At 45.8% G+C, this 10,776-nt stretch overlaps 1 protein-coding gene across 4 annotated transcripts in view; it reads left to right on the top strand.

Moving 5' to 3' along the window:
* The first annotated feature begins 2,204 nt into the window (after nucleotides 1-2,204).
* Nucleotides 2,205-10,776, top strand: part of CAMK1D (calcium/calmodulin dependent protein kinase ID) — a 221,597-nt gene continuing 213,025 nt past the window's right edge. For all 4 annotated transcript variants that reach the window (XM_058804568.1, XM_058804567.1, XM_058804566.1 and 1 more), the window contains exon 1: nucleotides 2,205-2,542. In XM_058804568.1, the coding sequence (XP_058660551.1) occupies nucleotides 2,451-2,542 (92 nt within the window). In that variant the 5' untranslated portion in view covers nucleotides 2,205-2,450. The remainder of the gene's footprint in view (nucleotides 2,543-10,776) is intronic.

Genomic DNA, 10,776 nt, shown 5'->3' with positions numbered 1-10,776 from the left:
AGCCAAAACGGAGAAGTGGATGGCACTGTCTGCGCAGTGAGATTTTAATGTCATGCCATAGGGACAAATGTGGTGTCATAAATAAAAGTGGTGGATGAATTTGGGATGCCACAGCCCCAAGATAAGTTACAGCGCTCATGTTGTGGATGGATTTGGCCTCTTTGGCCTCCACCATGCTGGATGTCAGGGCAGACCATCACACTTGCCCTTCCTGGCTTCACACTCTCTCAAATCTTCTCCTGAAGGCAGGAGCATGGCATTTCCAACACCACATGATTTACGTGTGAAAGAGAGGGAAAATGTCACAGTGGTGCTGTTTGAAGGGCAGCCTGGGTTTGGTAGCCAGCTGCAAGCTTTTAGGTCAGTGACATCTCTCATTTCCCAGGTGTGCAGTGGGCTTGTGAGACTCCTGGTGACATTCCCATGGAGTGACTGCAAATCCTGAGGGTGGTGAGAAGATGGAAGGAAGTCAAGAGCAGAAGGAAACCCGTTTCAAAGTTCGTGCTGTGGCAGCACACAAACATCCATCGTTGGGAAATCCCAAGGTGTTTGGGCTGTCCATGAGGCTGGACAGAGCACCAGAGGGCTGCAGAAATGAACCACAGGAGCTGGCACACACAGGAGAGGCTCTGCCCAGCAGAGGGAAGCATTGCCCAAACACCCCAACCTGTGCTCCAGGTTTTCACCTTCACCCCCCTAGGAATGCCCATCTCTGCCACAGCCCCTATGACATGAGGCACAGCTTAGCCCACACCCAGGGCAAGCCTCATAGCTAACACGGTGCAATTTCTGCCCATAAATTATGAGAAATCTGGAAAATCATCTTCCAGGAAAAAAATTGAAGGAATCTGTTGAAAGACACAATACATGTTAAACAGTAAAGTGCATACAGTGCATACACATTTGTTTTAAAGTAAATGTTATTTAGCTCCTTGTATTTGGATTTATTTTCAGGTCATGATTTGATGATGAGGTTTGGAGCTGGTCAGGTTTGGAGCTGCCCCTGAAGCACCAGAGTGCCTGTATTGCCACCAGCAAAGCCTCTGATTTGGTCACCTAACTTGGGTGTCCCAAAAGAATTACACTTTTTTAGTGCCTCACATATTCCAAAACTGAAGTCCAAAAACCTTAACTATACACATCTCTCAGTTAGTGCAGACTATCATTTCCTCTGATGCCTGACGAATCCTGCCTGTCAGCCCGCATCAGAGCTCAGCCCGTGCCCGATGTGAGGACGCTAGAGGTCTCAGTGTGGCTGGGAAAAAGCCGCTTCTAGCGATAATCCCATCCCGGTGTGTGACAGCGAGGGGCCGGAGCCGTGCGGGGCTGGGGCGGCGGTGCCGGCGGGGCGGGAGCGGGGCCAGGGCCGGAGCCCGGCCCGGCCCATCCCCATCTCCCCATCCCCATCCCCATCCCCACCCCGGGCTGCCGACCCCTCTTGGGGCGCCCCTGGCTTCGGGGCAGTGCTGGGTGAGGGTGGTCCCTGCTGAGGGATGGGTTTCACATCCCAGGGCTGTGTGTGCGTGTGCGGGGCAGGTGGGCACGGCCGCCCCCGCGCATCCGAGCCCGTCCAGGCAGCGCGCCCGCTTGTGCTGTGCCTTTTTAATTTCCCTTTTTTTTTTTTTTTTCCTTCCTGGCTTTCCTTTTTTATTTTTTTTTTTTTTTCCCTCTCGCTGCTTTCCCTCCCCTCCCGTTTGACGTGCGTGGTTTTGGTGCAATGCGAATTATCTTCATTCAGTCAGGAGGGGCAGCGCCAGGCAGCAGAGCAGCGGCGGGGCTGCCTCCTCCTTCTTCCTCCTCCGCTTTCTCCTCTTCCTCCTCCTCCTCCTCCTCCCATTGCCATAACAACCACGCACAGCCGCTCCGCACCGCACCGCGCCCGGCAGGCTGAGCATCCCATGGGGCCCCGCACGGGGGTGGGGGAAGAGAAACACTGACCTCCCTCCAAAAGAGAAAAAAAAAAAAAAAAAAAAGAAAGAGAAAAAGAAAGAAAGAAAGAAAGAAAAGAAAAACAAACAAACAAACAAAAATAAGAGGGAGTTTTCGGCGGGGCGGGTCAGTCAGGGAGCAAAGTGACCCCGGACGCGGGTGCGCGCAGGGGGACGGAGGGACGGGGCAGCCCCGGCAGCGGCTCCGCGGGGGGAGCGCGGAGGAGGGGAGGGAAGGGAGGGAAAGGGGGGGAAGAGAAACTTGGGAGGAAATAGCCCAGGAAAAGTGACACTCGCGGAGCCCGCCGGAGCGCGGAGGAAATAAAAGCGGCGGCGGGCAGGAAGTGTGAGGAGGAGGAGGAGGAGGAAGGGGAGAAGAAGGAGGCGGAGGAGGAGGAAAAAGAAGAAGAAGAAGAAGAAGAAACAGCAGCGGCCGCTGCCGCCGCGGCAGAAAAGAAAGCAAAAGCCGCCCGAGGGCTCGGAGCCGGCGGCGCGGCATCCGCGGGGCTGCGCGGCGCGGCCATGGCCCGCGAGAACGGGGACGGCGGCGGCTCCTGGAAGAAGCAGGCGGAGGACATCAAGAAGATCTTCGAGTTCAAGGAGACGCTGGGGACGTAGGTGTTGGGCTCGGGCTGCGGGGCCGGGGGCGGGCGCTGTCCCTTCCCGCGGGGATGCGCGGTCCCTGCGCGGATGGGTGCGGGTCTCTGCGCGGGGTTTGCGCACCCGCGACCCGCGCGTCCACCCCAGCGACCTGGGAACACGCAGGAAAACAGAATTAATTGTGGGGCAGGAGCTGGGCTAGCATCACCCCTCGCCCTCCCCGCCGTGTCCCCCAAAAAGCGATAAAACACCCCAAGTGTTTGAAAATATTCATAGAAAGAGGAGACAGGGGGAGGTTTTTGCTTGATAGTGCAACTGTAAATAAATGCGGTCTGACTCGCACGCTTCCCCTAAAGCCGATGGCTGCAGCTATTCGTGGACAGACGAGCAGAAATAATCGGAGTGGATTGGATGTGTTTTAGCTACGATGCTTAACTGTTGTTGGGCTTTATTTGTTTTATTTATAGTGGCGGGGCATAAAGATTAGTAAAACATTAGAGTTGGTTTGTTTTTTGGGTTTTTTTTTTGAAGGCTGAGAAAAAACACGCACAGATGGTGCAAGGAAGCGGGGTACAGGCTGGAGCCTTTTTGGCTGAGCAAAGAGTTTTATTTTTGTTTAAAGTCATTTTCTCACTCAGGGTATTACAGAGGTAGGGAGCCGGGAGTGCTGGAGGAGCCGGCACACGGGCTGTGTGTGTGTATATATTGAAATTAGAGTTGGGTTGTATTGCCAGGGCTCCTCGTAGCTGCTCTAATTGAAACTTCCAGCGTGTCTCGAAACCAAGCGCTGATAATCCCGAGCAGTGCTTTTCCTACGCTCCGTGCTGCTTCCAAAACACAGCTGAACAAGTTTTGACTGTAATATTTGAGTTTTAATTTTTTTTTTTTTTAGTTTTAATTATTGATATTTGAGTTTGTTTCTGCTGCTAAGGGAAGGCTCCCTATAAGCAGAGAATTTCTGGTTCGTGGGCTCGCTGGTTTCCTATAAACAGGCTGGAGGTTTAACATGGATAGCAGAGCCCTCCGGAAAACACCCACTTAGGAAATCCCATAAATGTCTGTCCAGGTCTCTGAAGAAGCAAAAAAGCAGCGTAAGAGCCAAGTGTTGTGATGTATCCTTGTCACCCTCGCTGAGTTTTTGCTGTGAGAATTCCGTGCTGGGAGAGACGAGCCCTGCTTTGCCACCTCAGGTGTGCAGAGCCCTTCCTGAGCCAAGGGGTGCTGGGGAGGAAAGTTTGAGTGCTCTGAGGTTTGTTGGAGCAGCAGGACAATTCACTGGGATTCCCACTGTACGTCCCTCTGAGATCTCTGTGGTTGTGGTGTTGAAGCCACCTGCAAGGGTTAATTTGTGCTGCTGAAGGGGTTCAGGAGGAATTAATGCTGTGGCCTTGATCCAGATCCCTCTGTAGTTAATGGGAGCTGGTGTAGGTCCCAAGGAAGGTAAAGCTGGTCAGAGTTAATAGTTATGCATGTTAGCATGGCTGTTGCAAATTAAATTCATTAAATATAGCAAATTAGTGCCTCAAACTATTAACTGAGCCTCACAGTTTGGTGAGTAAGTCCTTTCTGATGGGAGTGGAAGCTGTGAAGTTTTCAAACTTGACTGAACAGTCAATCTAGAAAGTTTTAGAAAATTAAAATAATTGTATTACAAACCTGGGCCCACATAGAGAAAATAGAGCTGTTTACTTTTCCAGCCATAGCTGTATTTAATGATGAATATCTGTGTGTTTGGCAGCCTGCACGTGGGTTACCTTCTGGTTGTGCATTCCTTGGGTTCCAAGGGCAGGCTGATAATTAGAAGATTTGAATCTGAGTTTTGGTTCTGTCCTTGGCCACCCACTAGTGCAGCACCTGCAGTTCCTACCAGGTCTGGTGTGACTTACCAGGATGTGAAGCTTCCCAAAAATTTAGGCCATTGCTGTGCAAATCATTAAAGTGCCTGTTCCATTTCCACTGAAGGCAGTGGAAGCAGGTTCACTGATTTGAGCAGCAGATAGACAGGGTCCAGGAGCCTAAATGATGGGAAACATTCTCAATTATTGATAATAAAGTATTTAAATAGGAATTAAACTATATAAATAGCTTTAAAGTATTTGCACCAAAACATTTTCCTATGGCATTATTTAGGAGAAGGGTTAAAATCTGCTTTGGTCCCTCCTGCACTGTAAAGCTGAACTGTGTTGGACAGCCAACACTTGATCTCACTGGCTAATAGATTTTTCTCCAGCATGGAGTGAAAAACTTGGCATGTCAAATGAAATGTACTGGATTGTAGTAACTGTATTTTGCATTTCTCTGCCATTCCATTTCAGGATGCCAAAGTGCTAAAAGCACTTTAAACAGAAAAACAGCCCTTTTTCATGCAGCTGTCTTAACTGCCTGTGATAAAATTGGCTAGAGAAAGAAAAGTACTAATTCCCTAAATCAGGGAAGAAAGTGAAAAAGAAACTTTAAAAGCATATTTTGTTTCAAGTGCATTGATTTGTGAATGTGAAATCTGTGTGTACACCTTAATAATGGTTTGCTCTCAGAAAAGAGCCTTTCATCTGGATAAAAGCTCTTCAACAGATCTTTAACATGGGAGAATTGAAATTTGCTGGAATTATTAAAAAGATCCTAAGTCAGTTAATCATTACATCATTTGGGCTTCAAGGAAACTATAATGAGTAGCCGGCTCTCCCTTCCAGAGCTGGAATAAATTATTTACACATCCCTGTAAATCATGTCCAGCCACACTGATGCTGAAATTGAGCTGGATGTCATGCCCAGATGTAGAAAGCAGCTCTTTTCCACCCCAAGAATTGTTTCCTTTGGTGGCTGGGTCTATGTTGTTTCCTCTCTGCTGTTGGACAATAATATTTTTCTAAAGAAGTTCCAGCAATGAGTGGTTGGCTCAGATGTACCCAAACCTGTATCTACCCTGTTCTGTATTTATGTAGATTTTAAAGCATGTGCAATCTTCTTTTCGGGCTGCCATCTCTCAGGTGCAACAAAAGAAGAGTGTCAACAAAAGATTTTGGTAATATTAGTCAATACTAGTGTATTTTATAATACATGATTATTGGTATAGTTTATATGTCATTATATTACAATATGTATGATGGTCCTGATCCATTCCCAGTCTATGAGGGACAGTGCACCACACTCCATGTGCACAGGTTCATTGAGTGCCCCTTTTGGAACTGGACCTCTTTGCTGCTAAGCCATTGACATGAAATTACAAATCATGAAAAAGCAGTGAGGAAAAAATTAGGAAAATAAGTGAAAGATAAAATAAAATCATAGCAATGAGCAAGATCCTCAACTAATGTAATTTAGAATCCCTTCTAAGTCAATACAGATGTACTTGAGGAAAGAAGAGGATCTGACTCTTGTCTCTTTAAATTTACACAAATTCACCTATTGTAGCTTTACTCAGTTCCTCCTGGAAGACAAATTGAGAGGAGAATTGAGGGCCTGCCTGGAGAGGGGGATTTCTGCCCCAGCCCTTGAGAGACGTGAGGTTTCACAATAGCAGGAGTCTGATGAGTGATCACGGAAATATCACTTTTCCCCCTCCACATTTAAAAGATATTATGTCTAAGGCATTTTAAACCTTAGATTTTGACATCTGAGAAATAATAAGAAATACCATGCCACTCAGCAGTCAAAGAGGAAGGTTCCATCACTTGATCTGCCTAATTAGATCAACCCATATTTCTAAGATACCTGTAATTAGACCTAATTGACATCAGAATTCTAATATTTAGAAAGGCTCAGATTTAGTAATTATAAAAATACCAGTGCTGTCCTTAAAACTAGTGTGGTGGATTCTTAAAGCTCAGTAAGGATAACAGAGGGAGCTGCATGGATATGGCCATAACAGAGTAAGAGCTGGGTGGGAAGACAAATACGCTTCAAATAAGTTTCCAGCACTTTGCTAAAATACAGTATAGAGAAAACATATGGGTGGTTCTGTTTTTCTCTCTTCTCTGGGTCTCTGTGGTAATTTTTGGTTCTTCTGTGTCACTTCCATGCTCTTACACCATCTGAAGGGCTCCTGGCACCCTCCGTGGCTCTTCCACGCACCAGTACGTGCTGGTTCATGCTGTGGGATGAAGTCACTCCTCATCCTCCTCTCAGATCTCTTTTCTTCTCTCTCACACCCACGTGCACACAAGCACAGGAACCCGTCAGGAACCCGTACGTGCTGTCTGCTGTGTGTCTGTACGTGCTGTCTGCTGTGTGTCTGTCTGTCCTCTCACACTCCCCTCCCCTCCCTGCAGCCTCGCCCTGCCTCTCCTGAGCTGCTTCTGCTCCTGCCTGGTTTGGGTGCTCAGACTCTCATGGGGGCTGTGCCTTGGGCTCCCAGCCGTGAGAAGGGGCTGGTGGCAAGGACAGGTCCTGGCAGGGACCCCTCTCTGGAGAGGAGGGCCTGGGAGATACCGGAGGCCTCAAGATCTGCTGCCTCTTGCCAAAGGTCCTGCCTTTCCATCAGCTGGACTCACACAACAGATCATTTCACTTGAGGCACCGTGCAAGTTACTCAGTTCTTCCCTTGTGATTTTGGAAGCTCTCAAGACATGAAGAAAGAGGTTGATATTTGTGTTTGCCTTGGCTCGATGGCCCCTGTGATGATTGAGGGTTTGTCTGATTTTCGAACTTCTGCTGACATTACCAGCAATTGCTGCCTCTCTTTTATGACACCTCAGTGGCTCTGTCAGATTGTTTCATATTTTCCTCAGTTCAGTATTTTCCCTTGTTTGTTTAAATTAAAGAAATATTTCACCTAAAAAAAAATCTTCAGGGGAGCAAATGCAGTAGGCTGAAGTTGAGGTGCAGGTTTTCAGGAGCAAAGCTCATGAACCACTGGAGCAAACCATGAAGGCAAGTGGATCTCATCTCCTCTGGGCTGGTTTCCTGGGAGCTCTGAAAGCTCTCAGGCTACAAGCAGCAGGAAAGTGCCTCTTGTCCATGTTTACAGAGGAAGAGAGTTCTTGGTCATTTCTGACCCTACAATCCATAACTCTGGGAATCTCGCTGTCAAACCCATGTGGGGTCAGGGATAATTCTTTCTAAGAGGTGCTTATAGCACCTCTCTCAAATCTGTGGGAGGAGTGAAAGCTGAGGTCTAAATATTAATGTTTAACTTAGTGGTGTGAAACAACTCAGATGTTTTAGTTTGTGTATTTAGTGAAAGCAGAAAAATACTGTTAGGACTCCTTTAAGGTGATGCATTTTGTTTTAAACCAAGTAATCCTGTTTGCTATCTCCTGGCATAGGTTTCTATCCAGTTTGTTCTTGAAGGCTTAAAAATAATGAGTTGGTATCTTTTGATGTAAATTGTTGGTCTTCCTTGAACAGTTACAGAAAATAACACCTCTGAGAGTTCAGCTGGAATTGAAATGGGAAAGAAAGGAAAGTAAGATGGCCTATGGATTTAAAGGCTGATGGTGAGGATTGGGAAAAAAACTTGGCAGCCATTGGTGGGAAGGAATTTTTGACAGCTCTCCAGCTCTGGTTCACAGGTGCATTTTGAAAAGTGCTTGTTTGGGGCAACAGTGTAGCCTAAAGGCCAATTTTCTTTCATCATGTGAAATTAAGGTTTCAAAATGCTCAATAATCAAAAGCTTTCAGGTGAACGCATAACTCTGCAGACACACACAGTTGCTGTATTGTCATCTCACATATGTGCTCATGCCTCCTTTGTCAGCCTGTTTGTCTGCTAGTTTTGATGCCTTGCCTCATTTTTTCCCCTGCCTTGTCTATTTTTCTGTGGATATTCTCTTTCAAGTGTGCCTTAGCCCTGTCTGAGCTCACCTGCATGCCTGTGCAGCCAAGGAGGGTGCTTGACCAGCAGGGGATCAGAAGATATCAGGGTTGGGTTGGAATAGACAGTTTGGGTTTTCTCCTGCTATTTTTTGCTTAGGAAAATGTGATCCTTGCCTTGGCCAACACTTCATCTCAGTCCTCAGGACTTCAATGTAACAAATATCTATTCCATGACTTCTCTTTATGTAGGGCAAAACATGCACAAGAACACTGGTGTGTTTTTGGTAGCTGGCACCCCAGAAGCTCCCAACAAGCAAAACCCAGAGGGTGGAGAGGTGGTGGACAGAGCTGAACCCAACTCTTTGGAGCCCTACAGGAATCCTTTAACCAAAAGTCTCTTGTTCCCATCACAGCCACAACACAGTGGGTGTGAGAGCCTTCTTCTCCTGCCATCTGGAGCAGCCTGTCTGCTTCCTTCACCCTCCATCTGCTTTCACACAGGAGCTGAAAGAAAGATCTCTCCATGTATGTCTTCCTTCCTTTTTGCCTCTTTTTCTCTCCACCTTGGTTACTGACCTCAATTATTTTTGTTGTCCTTCACACCCAGTTCTCCTGACTACGTGCAGAATATTGGTTGGGGTTGCTTAATCCTTTCAAGCATCCAGGGATACAATTAATATTGAATAAAGTGGTATTGTTTTGGTCTGCTTGACAATAACAGGCATTTATAATAGGATTTTGAATTTATTGCCAGTAATGGTATTCACTTAACCAGTGACTCACAGTTTATATTCATGATTACTTAATAGGACCTAATTTTCTAGTCATTTTAGATAGCAGGAAAACAAGTTGGAACTAAGTGGGTGCTGTTAGTAAACAGGTAATGAGTGAAAGGAGGGATAAAAAATTCCTTGGGGCAGCGATCTGTCATTTTCATTGGAATTCAAACCACCTTGCATTTCAGTGCTTCTCTGTAAATAATAATTAACAACAATAACAATAATTTGCAAACATATGTGTGTGATTGGGCTGTTGTTGAGTGACAAATAACTGGCTTAGCAATCAGAATATGTCTCATTTCTAGCAATCATAGTGTTCCTTAAAACCTTTCCATCAAATCTTAACACCAATATGTTTTTTTATTATCTGACTTGGCGGTTCCTATAATTTTCCTACGAATGTTGTGCCAATCACTTTTGAAAAAGAAAGCTATAAATAACAGATTGTTAATAAACTTTTGAAGGCCCTTTCACTGATGTTTCCATGTTGAAAGCTGCATATTGAGTTTTATGCCAGAATTACTCACCAAACAGATTGTATAAGGTTAAATCAAAATAATGCTCTCAAGCAGAATTTTTTGGCTGAGTTAAAAAGCCTTTTTTCTTCTTCTTTTTTTTTTAACACTGGGTGTGCTAAGAAAAAGCTACTGGGAAGCTCTGTTTGCATCTGATCTGTGTGTAGAACGGCTGAGCACAGTGCTGGGGATCCTCTGTAATAATAGCTCACTGATTATGCCTGATCTTTTCCTGAGCAATATCATGGGTCACAGTTAAAATATCAACAGTTTTAGACAACTGGACTGCATAAGATAAGCTCTTAAAATAAATTTTTCAAGAGTGAAATGAGAAGAATCAAATAAAGAGAAAACATGCTGGCTTAGTTATATTGAGGATTTATTTATTTTTATTTTAATTTTTGTTTTGGTTTTCTAATATCTCAAATTGGAGAGAAACCAAACAGTTTCTGTCTTCTTAGAGTCTCCAGGAGGAATAAAAAGGAGGTGCTTGTAATGATGCAAATGACCAGCAGCAGCAACAGAGTAAAGAATTGTGGCATCTTCCAGCTGGGTCCTTTCCTTTGCACTTATTTCTGCAGGATTCTTCTCATTTTCTTGCTCTTAATACTCCCACTAATTTAAGTTGAGGATTTGAAGATATGTTCTTTCAAGCCTGAACACCCAAAAGTTGGGAATTACATCTGAATCTTAACTCCAGCCTTATGCAGGGGACTCTCCTGCTTCCTTTTAGTAGTGGGCACTGTGTCAGGTCCTCAAAATCTGTGTATTTGTGTGTGATTCACCCAGGGTCGTCACACATAAATCATCTTTACTAGCTGGGGTTTGGAGATGCAGAGCACTGTCTCTGGGCTGTTGGTAACAGCGTGGGTGCTTTATTGCTGTGTTGTTTCAGCTGCTCAGAGGAATCCAGAGCTGCCCAGAGCTGTGAAGAGCTGGAGCAGTCCAGGCAGCTCTTGGGGTGATGTAGGATTGCTCCCAGCAGGATCCCAGCCTCCCAGCCCAGCTTAAATAATTCAAAGGACCCAGCTACAACCAGGCATGTTTTCCATACAAACTCACCAGCTGTGACCCTCCTGCCCCACTGTGATGGGCAAGGGCAGAAATGATGGAATCTATTGGATGAAAAACTGTGGAAAAAAAACCCCCAAAATTACACAGAAAACCCAAACAACACAAAAGAGAGCTGAAGGGAGAGGA

This window comes from Ammospiza caudacuta, chromosome 5 (assembly GCF_027887145.1).
Source record: "Ammospiza caudacuta isolate bAmmCau1 chromosome 5, bAmmCau1.pri, whole genome shotgun sequence".
Lineage (NCBI taxonomy): Eukaryota > Metazoa > Chordata > Aves > Passeriformes > Passerellidae > Ammospiza > Ammospiza caudacuta.
The sequence above is the reverse complement of the archived record's forward strand: the minus strand, read 5'-3'. Positions and strand labels throughout refer to the sequence as shown.